This window comes from Rhinoderma darwinii, chromosome 1, assembly GCF_050947455.1.
Source record: "Rhinoderma darwinii isolate aRhiDar2 chromosome 1, aRhiDar2.hap1, whole genome shotgun sequence".
Lineage (NCBI taxonomy): Eukaryota > Metazoa > Chordata > Amphibia > Anura > Rhinodermatidae > Rhinoderma > Rhinoderma darwinii.
In genome coordinates, this window is record NC_134687.1 from 421,396,225 (window position 1) to 421,413,248 (window position 17,024).

The 17,024-nt window shown below is 40.6% G+C and overlaps 1 protein-coding gene across 1 annotated transcript in view; it reads right to left on the minus strand.

Annotated features, from left to right (window-relative positions):
- The window catches only part of LOC142650952 (telomerase protein component 1-like), an 86,049-nt gene extending 70,909 nt beyond the window's left edge, over positions 1-15,140 (minus strand). Inside the window, exons 1-3 of the mRNA XM_075825654.1 lie at positions 15,078-15,140; positions 2,532-2,615; positions 70-243 (exon numbers count right to left, since the gene is read on the minus strand). Of these exons, the coding sequence (XP_075681769.1) occupies positions 70-243; positions 2,532-2,615; positions 15,078-15,140 (321 nt within the window). The remainder of the gene's footprint in view (positions 1-69; positions 244-2,531; positions 2,616-15,077) is intronic.
- Between the last annotated feature and the right edge of the window lie 1,884 nt (positions 15,141-17,024).

The window sequence follows — 17,024 nt, forward strand, 5'->3', positions numbered from 1 at the left end:
AGACTAAATTGTAATGTCACATTATCAGAATTTATTCATCTCTGAGATCAATACAAATCACATACTTACCTGTTTTATGAGCACCTCTCTCTCCGAGAAGAAATCATCAAATGTGGAAGACACAAACACTCTTATGGTGATCCAACCAAAAGGCACGTCCTGGGAAGAGTGATTATGCAGTCTTTCAACAGGAGGCAAACTATTGATCTTATTCCACATCTGGGATAAATCTACAGCCGAGTTCTGACAACATACAGAAGAAAAATGTTATAAAGAACAAATACTTATGATCAAACTTTATGCCAGATAAGTTCTAAGATATTAGATATAACACCAGCCAGTACTGAATTTACCTGACAAGCCTGTAGGCACAAAATGCCTGAAGCCTCATAAAGACCACACCTTAAAGGGATATTCCCACAATAGACATTTATGCCATATTTACAGGATATGTAAAATATCTGATACTATAGGTGGAGGAACCATCTCTGACCCCATATCACCAGGTGAAGCATCTGACAGCTGACGCATCCATGCGGACATTCAATTCTAGTCTATGTGAGTAAAGGAAACAGCCGAGTAAACCTCTGTGTATGACCAAGAAAACATAAAAAATCTCTTTTTCACTGTATTTTATTCCAGTGCGGCTACATAAGATCTACCCTTTTGTGTCAGATGACTGATGGAAGCAGGTGGGCTCCTGGTACTTCTCATGTAAGCAGAAAAAAAAAATCAGATAAAACTCATAGTGGGGTCTGCAAGTACCCATAGACATTGCCGAAAACGAATAACTATGGTAAATTTTATACTAGGGATTGAAGAGAGCATTGTTAATTGTAAGGTTTGTTATGCTGTCTGGATTTGCAAGCAACAGTGCTCTTAGAGTTACAGGAGCTAGAAACTCTTCTACTGAGACCCATAATTTATTCTCCAGTTTCCGAAACCAGTCTACAGTCCTGGATATAGTAGCCGTATGGTAATAGTTCTTAAAATCAGGGGCTCCAATTCCTCCCTGGGACTTAGGCAATGAAAGTGTCTCTGCACTAATTTTGGGGTGTCTGTCGTTCCAAATATAGTGAAACAACATTGAGCAAAGTTTCGTGAAGTAGGAGTGTGGAATATGGATGGGTAACATTTGGAATAGGTAGTTGAATTTAACCCCTTGATCAAGTTTTTCCTGCCCATCCAGGAGATGAAGGGAGCTAGCCAGGATTCTATAATGGATTTAGTCAGTGACAGAAGAGGGGAATAGTTTAGGGCTAAGTGGTCTGGCCAATGTTTACACAATTTGACACCCAAGTATGTGATACACATTGGAGGCCATTTGATTGGATAACGGGATTCTAATAAGCGTATTGTAGAGTTCGAAACGTTTATCCCTAATGCTTCAGATTTATCTGCATTAATTCTGAAATTGGACAAAGTGCTAAAGTTAGAGAATATTTCTAGAACTGCCGGTATTTCTGTAACCGGGTCAGACATGATTATGAGTAAATCGTCTGCAAAGGCTGCTTTTTTGTGATGTGTAGATTGTGTTGTGATAACTTTTATATCTGGATGTTGCCTGATATTTTGGATTAATGATCCATCACGAGGACAAACAGAAGTGGTAAGAGCGGGCAGCCTTGTCTTGTTCCATTAAAGAGGCTCTGTCACCAGAGTCTCAAATCCCTATCTCCTATTGCATGTGATCGGCACTGCAATGTAGATAACAGTAACGTTTAGTTTTTTTTAAAAACGTTCATTTTTGGCCAAGTTATCAGCTATTTTATATATATATATATATATATGCAAATGAGCTTTGAAATGGACAACTGGGCGTTTTTTTTTCGTTATGTCCAACTGGGCGTGTATTGTGTTTTTAACTGGGCGTGTTTACGTGTATGACGCTGATCAATCAGTGACCAGTCAGCGTCATACACTCCTCTCAATTCATTTACACAGCAGCGATGTGCAGCCTCATACACAGAGATTAACGTTAATCAAGTGTCCTGATAATGAATACACATGAAATGTAGCCTGGACGTCATGTGTATTCAGAATCCTGACACTTCTGAATCTTTTCTGTGAGATTCCAGCAAGCCACGCGTAATCTCGCGAGATTACGGAGGTAAACGAGATTTTGTTTCCCTTGCTGGAAATCTCAAAGAAAAGAGTCAGAAGTGTCAGGATTCTGAATACACATGACGTCCAGGCTGGATGGTCATGTGTATTCATTATCAGGACACTTGATTAACGTTAATCTCTGTTTATGTGGCTGCACATCGCTGCTGTGTAAATGAATGGAGATGAGTGTATGATGCTGACTGGTCACTGATTGGTCAGCGTCATACACGTAAACACGCCCAGTTAAAAACACAATACACGCCCAGTTGGACATAACTAAAAAAAACGCCCAATTGTCCATTTCAAATTGCCCAGTTTTTATCATTCATAGGGGGATTTTTTGTTGAGGGTAATTTAAGATCAGTGAATGGTCCCTCACCCAGCTCTCTCTGACCTTCATCACAAAGTTCCCCCAATAATCTCACATCAGGAAGATCTTCCTCCAGGATCCCCAATTCTTCACACTGACGTTTGTCATGCGTCTTGAAAAAATTTTCCATTTGAGTTTCCTAATGAATAGGTTCAGATCTTTAACCCAAGAAAATAAGTCAGAGCCATTGGTTGGGACAAACGATAGTCCTTTGCTTAGTATGGCAATCTCTTCAGTAGTTAATTGTCTGGCAGACAGATTAATAATTTGCATATCATCATCCTGTCTCATACTGGTATTGGTTAGACCTCTCTCTGATCCCACGTGCACCCATCATTTATTGTGTATATAAGAAATGGTCATCAGCTTCAAATTGTAGGTGACTACCGCCACATTTACATAGTCAGTCTGCTCTATGCTTGGCACATATTCACACCTACCTGTTTATTTATCAAACGTACGCATAAACCGCCTGTGTTCCCCTAGTAACTACTGATGCTTTATGCATCTAACTGATTGGCGTCTATGTTACCATGGGCAGGCCCTATCGGTGGGCGTTACTTATACGCTGTGATACACCGATTGGCTATGTCCGTTCCATTCCGCCCATCTGCTAGGTGGGGCTAGCTGTATAAATCTTGTGAGAGTCTCTGGAGCGAGTCAGACCAGGCATTAGTGTCTCATTGCGCTCCTGAGAATACACGAATTCAGCAGCATAATATGTGCTGTATGGTAGCTGCTCAAACTAATATACGCAATTTACAAATACCCCTGAGGACGTTCCCCTCTGGTTCAGAGGGTTTCAGAAACGCGTTGGGAGATTGCTCAAAATTGCTTACTTGTGGCAAACAGACCACATTTATTTTTGCTAAGTTCTCTGTTCATGTTTCAATTGGTGCACCCAGCATCGGTGCCTGTGGAACATTCATATTGGACTGAGCTACTTTGTATCGTTGCGGCAAACGGACGAGTGGTGTGTATCACTACTCCTGTCGGGTGTTGTATCGACACTAAGGTGTACCAATCATCATCTTATGTTTACACCTGATCAGGGAACTGTGTCTCTGTTTTGCCAAACGCCTATTCACAGTATAAATTGGCATGAGTGCCCTATTTTAAATACTAATTAATAAAGACATTTTAAACGTTTATTTAGGCAGGACTTCACAAGTTAACATCGGACTTAAAAGGTTAGCTAAAAGTTTTGCGAATATTTTCAGGTCAGTGTTTAAGAGGGAGATACACTACCGTTCAAAAGTTTGGGGTCACCCAGACAATTTTGGGTTTTCCATGAAAACTCACACTTATATTTATCAAATGAGTTGCAAAATGGCTAGAAAATATAATCAAGACATTGACAAGGTTAGAAATAATGATTTTTATTTGAAATAATAATTTTCTCCTTCAAACTTTGCTTTCGTCAAAGAATGCTCCATTTGCAGCAATTACAGCATTGCAGACCTTTGGCATTTTAGCTGTTAATTTGCTGAGGTAATTGGGAGAAATTTCACCCCATGCTTCCATAAGCCCCTCCCACAATTGGATTGGCTTGATGGGCACTTGTTGCATACCATACGGTCAAGCTGCTCCCACAACAGCTCTATGGGGTTGAGATCTGGTGACTGCGCTGGCCACTCCATTACAGATAGAATACCAGCTGCCTGTTTCTTCCCTAAATAGTTCTTGCATAATTTGGAGGTATGCTTTGGGTCATTGTCCGGTTGTAGGATGAAATTGGCTCCAATCAAGCGCTGTCCACAGGGTATGGCATGGCGTTGCAAAATGGAGTGATAGCCTTCCTTATTCAAAAATCCCTTTTACCTTGTACAAATCTCCCACTTTACCAGCACCAAAGCAACCCCAGACCATCACATTACCTCCACCATGCTTGACAGATGGCGTCAGGCACTCTTCCAGCATCTTTTCAGTTGTTCTGCGTCTGACAAATGTTCTTCTGTGTGATCCAAACACCTCAAACTTCAATTCGTCTGTCCATAACACTTTTTTCCAATCTTCCTCTGTCCAATGTCTGTGTGCTTTTGCCCATATTAATCTTTTCCTTTTATTAGCCAGTCTCAGATATGGCTTTTTCTTTGCCACTCTGCCCTGAAGGCCAGCATCCCGGAGTTGCCTCTTCACTGTAGACGTTGACACTGGTGTTTTGCGGGTACTATTTAAATGAAGCTGCCAGTTGAGGACCTGTGAGGCGTCTATTTCTCAAACTAGAGACTCTAATGTACTTGTCTTGTTGCTCAGTTGTGCAGCGGGGCCTCCCACTTCTCTTTCTACTCTGGTTAGAGCCTGTGTGTGCTGTCCTCTGAAGGAAGTAGTACACACCGTTGTAGGAAATCTCAGTTTCTTGGCAATTTCTCGCATGGAATAGCCTTAATTTCTAATAACAAGAATAGACGGTCGAGTTTCACATAAAAGCTCTCTTTTTCTAGCCATTTGGAGAGTTTAATCGAACCCACAAATGTAATGCTCCAGATTCTCAACTAGCTCAAAGGAAGGTCAGTTTTATAGCTCCTCTAAACAGCAAAACTGTTTATAGCGGTGCTAACATAATTGCACAAGGGTTTTCAAGTGTTTTCTAATCATCCATTAGCCTTCTAACACAGTTAGCAAACACAATGTACCATTAGAACACTGGAGTGATGGTTGCTGGAAATGGGCCTCTATACACCTATGTAGATATTGCATTAAAAACCAGACGTTTGCAGCCAGAATAGTCATTTAGCACATTAACAATGTATAGAGTGTATTTCTGATTTAATGTTATCTTCATTGAAAAAACTGTGCTTTTCTTTCAAAAATAAGGGCATTTCTAAGTGACCCTAAACTTTTGAAAGGTAGTGTAGGTCTATAGTTACTACATAAGTCAGGGTCCTTGCCGTCTTTGTGAATCAAAGTAATGTGTGCTCCTAGTGCCTGTCTAGGGAAGCTAAAGCCTTGTATTATAGAATTACTCAAGCTAAGGAGATGAGATTGTAGTTCTTTCTGGAATACTTTATAGTATTGTATGGGAAGGCCGTCTAGTCCTGGGCTTTTTCCAGAGGGCAATTTGACAGGATAGACCGAAGCTCAGGCTCTGTGACTGGTGCCTGTAAAAGGGTTTGTTGTGTGGGGGAGGGTTGAGGCAGAGTTAGGGTATGTGCACACGAAAACATCAATTACGGCTGAAATTACGGAGCTGTTTTCAGGAGAAAACAGCTCCTGCATTTCAGACGTAATTGCTCGTACTCGCGTTTTGCGAGGCGTCAATTACAGTCATAATTTGGAGCTGTTCTTCATTGGATTCAATGAAAAACGGCTCCAATTACGACCTAAGAAGTGTCCTGCACTTCTTTGACGAGGCAGTCATTTTACGAGCCGTCTTTTGACAGCGACGCGTAAAATTACAAGTCGTCGGCACAGTACATCAGCAAACTTATTGAAATGAATGGGCAGATGTTTGCCGACGTATTGGAGCCGTGTTTCCTATCACTCCCCTCGCTATCGGTCTCCTGAGAACGGATTTGATAAAGAGAAGAGTAGTAATTTACAAACGCCTCCTATATCAGATCAGTGTCACTAGTTTTCAAGCCATTAGTCAATTTCAGAGAGTAAATATAAGACCTGGATTTTCTCTCTTTTATCAGCGATATCATGAATTTGGAAACTTTATCTCCATGTATGAATATTTGATTTTTCCAGTTAGAATAAAATTTGGCAGATTGTTTATTGAGAAGATCTTTTAGGGATTGCCTTTTAGCCGTGAGTGAGGTAAAGATGTCTAGGGTTTGCTAATTTTTATGTTGTCGTTCCAGTTTGGAAATTTCCTTATACAATGCAGAAAAGGTTCGCCTTCTAATTTCTATTTTGGTACGAACTAATAGAAATTAATTCACCTCTGATCACTGCTTTATGGGCCTCCCAAATTACTGGCATGGGGCATAGATCTGAAGTATTAGTTTGGAAATAAAATTTTAAAGACGAGGCAATACGTTTTCTAGTAGCATCAGAGTTGAGTAGACTTTCATTTAGGAACCATGTCTTATTTTCAGATGTTCTATGTGTTAGCGAGGTGCATAACAGTAGAGGAGAGTGATCTGAATGTACAATGGTAAGAATTCGTACTTCCGCAATATTTGATAATATCGACAGAGGAAGAAATAATTAGTCAAGTCTCTGGTATGAGTTGTGTGTAGAGAGTAGTGCGTATAATCAATTTCTGTTGGGTGCATATACCGCCAGGTATCTATTAAGGGGAAGGACTGAAGAGATTTTTTTAATATGTGAGAGCGCTCTGTGCGAAAGTGAGGACTCTATTGAGGAAGAGTCAAGGCTCGGTTCCAGAGCTTCGTTAGGTCGCCACCCATTAAAAATATACCTTCTATGAAAGTCCTAGCTCTGTCTAGGACAGATGGGATCCAAGAAGCCTGGTTAGTGTTAGTTACATAAATATTTTCCAACGTAACTAGTGATCTAGCCAAGAGGCCTTTTATGAATATGTATCTTCCCTCGCTGTCAGAAAGTGTATCATTTAGAACAAAGTGTACATGTTTGGCGAGGGCTATTGCGACTCCACAGGAGTTTTTGTTTGGGGAATACGAATGAAACCATATGTTGTAGTGCGATCAATGGAAAGAAGGGGACTTATGGGCCCGTAGATGGTTTTCTTGAAACAATACAATGTCCGCCTTTGTTATTTTTAGATAATGAAGGATTTACGAACGTTTGACCCGTGAGTTTAGGCCTCTAACAATGTAAGAGACTATTGACCATGTTGGTATAGAGTTAGTCATTGTGACTTTGCTGAGTCGGAGAAGTTAGAATCGGTATCTCTCTCGAAGAAGAAATGTCCTATAAAATGGGGGAGGGGAACAAGGGATGAAAGGAACATAAACATAACTAGTACAGTTTGTAACAATACTATAGGTGTAACATCGGTGAAGTGGTTCACCATGTTCAACTGTTGCAAGCGAACGTCATTTGACGTCAGGGGCGGATTATAATAAGGGCAATCTGTGTAAGTGCCCGTGACCCGAGGCTGGAAGGGGGCCCAGTTCGCCCCGGTTCTCCCGTACCGGCTGTTAAAATGACAGCCGGTTCAGAGAACCGGAGTGAAGCGGGACCTCTCACCCAATTGTATTCGCATCCATAGGATGCGGATACAATTGCTTACATTAGCGCTGGTGAGAAAGGGAACTATCCGTCCTTTCCTCCCATTTGGCTCTTTACTAATGACACAGTCGGCACGATGATGTCATCACGCCAACTGCGCCGTTACGATGGATGATGCCGTCTGGTCTCTGACCACTCCTGCGGCACTGGAGGAAGACGCGGGAACAGGTGAGAATGTTGTTGTTTTTTCTCGGCAGCGTTGGGGGCAATAGCTATAGGGGGCATTATTTACAATGGGCATTGTAACTGGTGCTATCTACAGGGGACATTATCTACAGAGGGCATTGTAACTGGCGCTATCTACAGGGGTCATTATCTACAGGGGGCATTGTAACTGGCGCTATCTACAGGGGACATTATCTACAGTGGGCATTGTAACTGGCGCTATCTACAGGGGACATTGTGACTGGCCCCATCTACAAGGGGCATTATCTACAGAGGGCATTGTAACTGCCACTATCTACGGGGGGCAATGTGACTGGCCCCATCTGCAAGTGGCATTTTCTACAGAGTGCATTGTAACTGCCACTATCTACGGGGGGCAATGTGACTGGCCCCATCTGCAAGTGGCATTTTCTACAGAGTGCATTGTAACTGGCTCTATCTACAGGGGGCATTATCTACAGTGGGCATTGTGACTGGCGCTATCTATAGGAGGCATTGTGACTGGCGCTATCTACAGGGGGCATTGTGACTGGCACCATCTACAAGGGGCATTATCTACAGAGGGCATTGTAACTGGCACTATCTACAGGGGGCATTGTGACTGGAGCTATGTACAGGGGGCATTGTGACTGGAGCTATGTACAGGGGGCATTGTTAGTGTGTGTTTTACTTTACAGTGTTCGACAATTTAATTCCTGGGCACAGTGTATGGTACTATTATATTCAGGGGCGCAGTGTAAAATACTATTATATTCAGGGCGCAGTGTATAGTACTATTATATTCAGGAGCACAGTGTATAGTACGATTATATTCAGGGAACAGTATATAGTACTATTATATTCAGGTGCACAGTGTATGATACTATTATATTCAGGTGCACAGTGTATGATACTATTATATTCAGGGGCACAGTGTATAGTACTATTATATTCATTGTATGATACTATTATATTTAGAAGCATAGAGTGTGGCATCATGAGAATTTTATCTTCGTTTACAGGTGCGGAAATGTTGGAAAAGTGAGGAGCCGAAGACATCTGAGCTGTGAACTGCAGAAATGAGCCTTGCCCGGGAGAAGTCATCATAGAGGTCTGGACCGAATGGAGAAGAAAAGAGAAAAAGAACGAAAAAGAATCTGAGACGTCACCTGTGAGTCACTCAATGTAAATGCTTATTCTCCCTGTGACTAATCAGTACTGTAGTCACTGTATGATCTGCAGCGAGATGACGGATGGTAGCATTATTTTTTGTTAAACAACAACTCCCAGCATATCCTAACCATTGTTCAGGCTATACTGGGAGCTGTCGTTGTATGTCATACAAATTTATACAGCAGAGGTTAAACTCAATTTGCAAATGATCTCTGTACTGAACTGTATTTGTTCTGGTGCTGTATATATGTACTGAGCTTGGTTCTGGTGCTGTATATATATATATATATATATATATATATATATATATATATATACGGAGCTTGGTTGTGGAGTTATATATATGTACTGAGCTTTGTTCTAGTGCTGTATATATGTACTGAGCTTGGTTCTGGTGTTGTATATATGTATGAGCTTTGTTCTGGTGTTGTATATATGTACTGAGCTTGGTTCTGGGTCTGTATATTTGCACTGAGCTTGGTTCTGGGTCTGTATATTTGTACTGAGCTTGCTTCTGGGTCTGTATATATTTACCTTCTCTTAAGGTAAAAGTATATGTTAAATCTACTTTTACCTTAAGAGAAGGTAAATATATACAGTAAAAACTAAACCCAAAAAAATCATGGAGGAATCTCAGTTTTTTCCAATTCACCCATTATATGGCACTTTACATGGTGCCAATAAAAACTACAACTCCTCCGCAAAAAAATAATCCTTCACACACCACTCCATTGACGTAAAAATAAAAAAGTTATAAAGCTCCTGACCACTTTAGTGTCTCAAAGTATTCTGCTTTTACAGCTAATTTAATACCGTGCCAGATCTGTGTCCATCTAAACAGAAATCTGCAAATATATACAGTACAGCGTCTTCAAAGTTCTGTCTTCGGAGTTCGGGGGGGGGGGGGCAGACTTGAAAAAGTGCCCGGGGCCCATGGTGTCCTTAATCCGCCCCTGTTTGATGTGGTAGAGCAATAGAGAAAATCTTAGTGATTGATATCAGATTGGAATTAGGAAACCAGGTATAGGTACATTGGTGTAACAGGGTAATCCTTAGACTTTTTTGGGACTACCAAACTGGGTAATACAACTATGTCTATATGTGATGTGAAGTCTGTACCTGTTTGTTTCGGGGATATTTTCACCATGTTAACTAAGAGGATATCGTAGCGGAAGTATTTTCTCTATTCGGGCTCACCACTGTTGTAAGTGTATTACAGTCATAGGTGGTCCGGGTGCACTTATAACTATTTACTAAATTTAAAAAATCTTTTGTGTGTTGCCATATTCTGAGAGCCATAACTGTTTAATTTTTCCATCAATTTAGCGATGTGAGGGCTTAAATTTTGCGGTGCGAGCTGTAGTTTCACTGATACACTTTTGGGATATATTTGACTTTTTGATCACTTTTTATTAAAAAAAATTTAGCGCTAAGGTGACCGAAAACCAGCAATTTGCGTGTTTTATATATTTTTTTTCACGGCATTCACCGAGCGGGTTAAGCAACGCAATATTGTGATAGTTCGGATTTTTACAGACGTGGCAATAGCAGTTATGTTAACTTTTATTTTTTTTAACATTGATTTAGGGAAAAAATGTAAAGGTTTTTTTTTTTTACTTTTAATACTTTATTTTTTTGTAACATAAAAAAACTTTAACTGTTTTTTACTTTTTTTTATTAGTCCCCATAGGAGACTTGAAGTAGCGATCGTTGGATCTCTTGCATGATATACTGCAATACTAATGTATTGCAGTATATCGTGATTTTGACAGTCTCCGGGGGCAGAGCTTCAAAGGAGTACAAAGATGGCAGACCTGCGGGCCATAACAACCGTTGTTACCGGCCAATCATGCTGCGGGGGGGGGCACGATGGCTTGTTTGAGGGGGCGCCACCCTGATTCTAACACTTTAAATGCTGCGGTCGCGATTGACCACGGCATTTAAGATGTTAAAGTGATCTTTGATTCTGCCCGTTGCAGTGAGTTGCGTAACACACCCATCACCCGCTGTGTATGGAGCGAGCTCAGCCCGTGAGCTCGCTCCATACTTCCCCTAAACCCTTATCACGTACAGTTACGTGATTATTCGTTAAGGGATTAAACTTACCGGAAATTTGTGAGTTTACTCCACGTGCTTAAAGGTACTTTTACATGGCCTGACATTGGACATATAAATTAACGCCGATCACAGAGACAGCTCGTTGATCGGCGCTCATTGGCACCTTTCACAAGGAGCTAGTATGGAGACGAGTACTCGTTACTCCGATCACTCGTCCCCATACATTTCTATCATGTCAGCAGCACATCTCCCTGTTTACACAAGGAGATGTGCTGCTGACAACGATAATATTTACTACATTTAAAACTATGCAATCAGCCAATGAACGAGCGTTTTCTCGTTCATCGGCTGATCGTTGTCCTGTTTACACAAGGAAATTATTGAGAACGAGCGTTTTCTCGTTCATCGGCTGATCGTTGTCCTGTTTACACAAGGAAATTATTGAGAACGAGCGTTTTCTCGTTCATCGGCTGATCGTTGTCCTGTTTACACAAGGAAATTATTGAGAACGAGCGTTTTCTCGTTCATCGGCTGATCGTTGTCCTGTTTACACAAGGAAATTATTGAGAACGAGCGTTTTCTCGTTCATCGGCTGATCGTTGTCCTGTTTACACAAGGAAATTATTGAGAACGAGCATTCTATGAACGCTCGTTTGCCAGATAATTGGCTGGTGTAAAAGGGCCCTTAGTTGCTATAATACTTCCTTTTAGTATATATGATGCTATATGCATTAGGCCGGTGAAAAATGCTGCAGCCAGATGTTAGTTTAAAGCCTATAGTGCAATATCATAATAGCTAAACACCTAGCATTTTGATTTTTGACGTTTTTGTAGCCTTTTTGGGTTCAGTTTTTTTTTTGTTTTTTTTTTAAATGTAGAATTTTTCGAAAAGCTATTTCAAAGGGGAATACCAATTTATCTGCACTTCCTGTTGTTACTTTTGCAAAATTGGTTGCCACAAAAAAGTCAATATCTATGAAAGTAAATAAAACAATTAAACTTTGGATATCACTCTATGGCCTCATGCACACGACCGTAGTCGTGTGCACTGCCGTGATTTTCGGGTCGGCCGGTTGCGGACTGTCAGCGGACTGTCAGCCGCAGGCCGCCCGCAAATCGCGGGACATGCACATGGCCGCGGCCATTGTTTTCAATGAGCCCGGACCGCAGAACCGGGCCGTAATAAGACATGCCCGTTCTTTCTGCGGTCCGGGCTCCCGGGCCGTGCACGGACCGCAAAAACTACGGTCGTGTGCACGGCCCCATAGAAAAGAATGGGGCCGCAATTCTCCCGTGGATTTTCGGGGGAATTGCGGCCGCAAAAACACGGTCGTGTGCATGAGGCCTTAGGCTTTGTTCACATCTTGTTTTCTTTTACAGATTTTGTTTTTTAAACTACTCTTATTTATTGCTTAAAAAAAACATTAGGTATAAAAACTGGCCTCAAAGTTTTTCAGGGAGTATTGCTTTGATTACTGTAATGATGCAGCTTGACTGGTCGAGAAATGTTTTGATATCTTATGGTTTTTTTAAACAATAAATAAGAATAGCTTTTTTCCACTTTATGTGTCCTGAACTTCTGAAAACTGCAGCGCATCTGCAAATTAGGCAGGGAACACCTTTGGCATGGTTGATGCGCGTATTGTCTACACCCAACTCTGAGTGCATTTGTTTATTCTATAGAAACGCTATATCTACATACTACATTATGGCCGGGCATTTTGTTTTTTTTATTGCTTAGCATAGGCGGATTAAATTTTGTGCTCCCAGAGCGTTTCGTACTTCAGGACCATGAAAAACAGTTATTCAAAAAGGCTACCAACTAGCCCACTAACTTGACCCGACACTAAGGGTATGTTCACACTGAGGGTTTTCAGACATATTTACAAAATCTTGTAGAAAACATTCCCAGAAGAGTGAAAGCGGTTTTCGCTGCAATAAAAAGGACTAACTCCAGATTAATGCCTATAGATTTAAAATGACATGTCATATAAGCTCCTGTAGGTGTGATGTGTAGGCGTCCCAATACTTTTGTCAGTATAGTGTATCAAGATCAAGCAGGTCCATTAATGGTCTTTAGCTGTGTTACCTTGAAAGCCACCCACATTCAATTTCCATTCCTTTAGTATACACACATATAGAGTGGGAGGTGACTCTTTGTGATCAGTTTATTATCAAGCAACCTTTCTAACAAGTAGGGATCGTCCAAAGCAGAGAACCCCTTTAACGTTAACTGTGTGAGTAATGAGCCTACCATGGGAGGTTTGTGTCTGAGGTTAATGGTATGTGTATGAATATGGAATTCTGGATTTACATCTCCCATTGTTATGAAAATATACAAATTGATGGCAGAATTGACTGGTCAGTTTCAAGACTCAGAGAAAAATTAGGCATATTGGATTCATATTGGATGATAAACATAGAAGATAATTGTGAATTATTAGTTTGAGAGTTATGCATACTTTAGTAAAAATTTATCATTTAATCTACCGAGGCTGTTTTTTGTTTATTTACTTCACTTGCAAGTTTACAAGGTGATTTGATATTGTCATTCCAAGCCATTAGACCCACAGTTGGCCGGGACTTGCAGGCCGTAATAGAGACATTAAAATTTGGCTGCATTATGGCCGTCTGAATAAGTCCTAAGGGTATGTTCACACGAGGGCGTCTGTAACGGCTGAAATTACGGGGATGTTTCAGCCTGAAAACATCCCCGTAATTTCAGCCGTAACGGCATGTGCAGGCGCTTGAACGCCGCGTCCATTGCGGACGTAATTGGCGCTGCTATTCATTGGAGTCAATGAATAACGGCTCCAATTACGGCCAAAGAAGTGACAGGTCACTTCTTTGACGCGGGCGTCTATTTACGCGCCGTCATTTGACAGCGGCGCGTAAATTGCGCCTCGTGTGAACAGACAAACGTCTGCCCATTGCTTTCAATGGGCAGATGTTTGTCAGCGCTATTGAGGCGCTATTTTCGGACGTAATTCGGGGCAAAAATGCCCGAATTACGTCCGTAATTAGTGCGTGTGAACATACCCTTATATTGAAAGCCCTCGGGTTAAAGATTACAAATTTTATTTGTGAACTAAGGGTATGTTCACACGCTTACTAAAAAACGTTTGAAAATACGGAGCTGTTTTCAGAGAAAACAGCCTCTGATTTTGAGGCGTTTTTGAAGCTGAAAATGAAGCTTCTTTTAATTTGGAGCTTCTTTTGAGGCGTTTTTTGAGGCGTTTTCATAGTGTTCAATGGAAAATCAGCTCCAAAAGACGCCTCAAGAAGTGACATGCTACTTCTTTTTACGGAGCGTCTTTTTTACACTCCGTTTTTTAAAACAGCGGCGTAAAAAGACGCCCCGTATGAACTAAATGCTGTTTTTTCCCATTGATTTCAATGGGCAGATGTTTGTAGGCGTTCAGCTTCCGTATTTTCAGGCGTTTTTCGAGGCGTAAACTCCCCAAAATACGCCAGAAAACAATGCGTGTGAACATACCTTAAGGCTGGGTTCACATTTCAGTCAAAATAAAAAAATTTTCCCCCAGGAATCCCTGCAAAACGAACCATTTTGCCGCAATTTCACGGAAAATTGTGCATTTTGCCACACTCCACAGAAAAAAACAAATGCATTTTAACCACAGCATGTGAATTTGGTTGCAATTCCAAACCAATTTGTATATTATTAGAGCTCTGATTAGACCAACTATTGAAGCTCTTCTCATTACCTTCAGTGGCACCCCTGAAGTGATTTATTTTCTTTGTAATCAGGTATTTAAAGGGGAGTTCCAACCAAAAGCCTATTTGAGCGCCGTGCTCGCTTGTTCTGTCAGTGCCATAGACTTTGAATGGAGAAGCTAGGCGCGTGCTTGACTTCCCTACATTCAAACTCCTCCTAGCCAGGGTCGTGCGGCTGGGGGCGAACAAGGTTCAGTGGGGGTCCCAGCAGTTGGACTCTCACCGATCTAACATTTATCACTTATCCAGTGGAAAGGTGATAAAAGCTTTTGACTAGAATACCCAGCCCCATTTACATGGAGTATACGCCATGATGTTTTTATTTTACCTTTATAGTTTCAAGTCCATCCCCTTTCTTCTGTCTCCTCATTGTGCTCCCCAGAACCCCCATGATTAAGCTGGGACTTCGGGCCAGTGTGGAGTCACAGAGAGCATTTGTTATGTACTGTACTCCATGGAGTAAACTGATGTCAGTAGTATGTCTATAGAATTTGCTGGGTAACATGACACTCTAAAGCATAGTATACATTTACAGCATGTAGCTAGGTAACCTTCCACACAATACCGCATTCACAATGTCTTAAAGTAAATAAAGGAGTACACTTAACATCTACATTTGCTGCGCAGTTGATAACAGTCTATTGGTCCCTGGAATCAGTATTTTAACCCTTTCAGGACAGCCTGTTTTGGCCTTAAAGACTAAGCCGATTTTTTAAAATTGGACATGTCACTTTATTTGGTAATAACTTGGGAATGCTTTTACCTATCCAAGCGATTCTGAGTTTGTTTTCTCATGACAAATTGTACTTTATGTCAGGGGGAAAATTTGGTCGATAAATTCATTGCTTATTTGTGAAAAACACCAAAATTGTAAAAAAATTGCAAAAATTAGCATTTTTCTAAATTTGAATGTATCTGCTTGTAAGACAGATAGCAATACCACACAAAATAGTTGCTAGTTAGAATTTCCCATATGTCTACTTTATGTCGGCATCGTTTTTTGAACATGCTTTTATTTTAGGACGTTGCAAGGCTTAGAACTTTAGCAGCAATTTCTTAAATTTTCAAGAAAATGTCAAAAGCCTATTTTTATAGGGTCCAGTTCAGTTCTGAAGTAGCTTTGAGGGGCCTCTATTTTGGGAAACCCCCACAAATCACATTTTAAAAACATCACCCCTCAAAGTACTCAACTGCATTTAGAAAGTTACTGTACCTAAATGGAGAACACCAAAAGTATCCCTAGAATATTCATTGTAAATATACATCCCTATTGATGTATTATGTCTAGAGGGATAGGGGCATCCAGGCCCATAGTAAACATGGTGGTAACGGTGAAAAGCCCGTTGAGCGAAACAAATACCTAAAGATCGGAGTCTGACACACGAAAGATTAATTAAAAAGATATAAATTTATTGAATCAAATATAAAATCATAACAAACACATTAAAAGCATAGAGATGATTGCGGATAGACAACCAGATATTACAATACAGAAAAAAGCGCTGTATGAGGAGAGAGGCAGGACTATATAATACATAGTACATTGCACCTATATATGCAAATTTAGGGGTACAAATGACCTAAGGAGGCTACTCCCCTATTGTAAATTAGAACTATACATTGAAAAATAATTGCAGCAGCCAAATGTATATGAGCATGGTGTGGTTCAGTAATGGATGTAACAATAATATATACACCATGTGTAAACTCTGCACAATGCACAGAAAATCTTACCCATATCAGGAACCACACTATCTGGCGTCAACCCCGACACGAGTTTCTGCCTGGAAGCCTTCATCTGGGGGTAGTGCTTTTTCTTGTATTGTAATATCTGGTTGTCTATCCGCACTGTGGCAATCATCTCTATGCTTTTAATGTGTTTGTTATGATTTTATATTTGATTCAATAAATTTATATCTTTTTAATTGATCTTTGGTGTGTCAGACTCCGATCTTTAGGTATTTTTTTGCATTTAGAAAGTTTCTTAACCCTTTAGGCATTTAACAGGAATTTAAGCAAAGTGGAGGTGAAATTTACAAATTATTTATTTTTTTGCAGAAAAACAATTTTAATACATTTTTACCATAGAAACACAACTCAATATTTATTGTCCAGATTCTGCAGTTCTTAGAAATATCCCACATGTGGCCTTAGGGTGCTAATGGACAGGCCTCAATGGCACCTGGTAGATTTTGGGGCCTTCTTTTTATTAGATTATATTTTACGCATCATGTCAGGTTAGAAGAAGTCTTGTGCTGCCAAAACAGAGGAAACC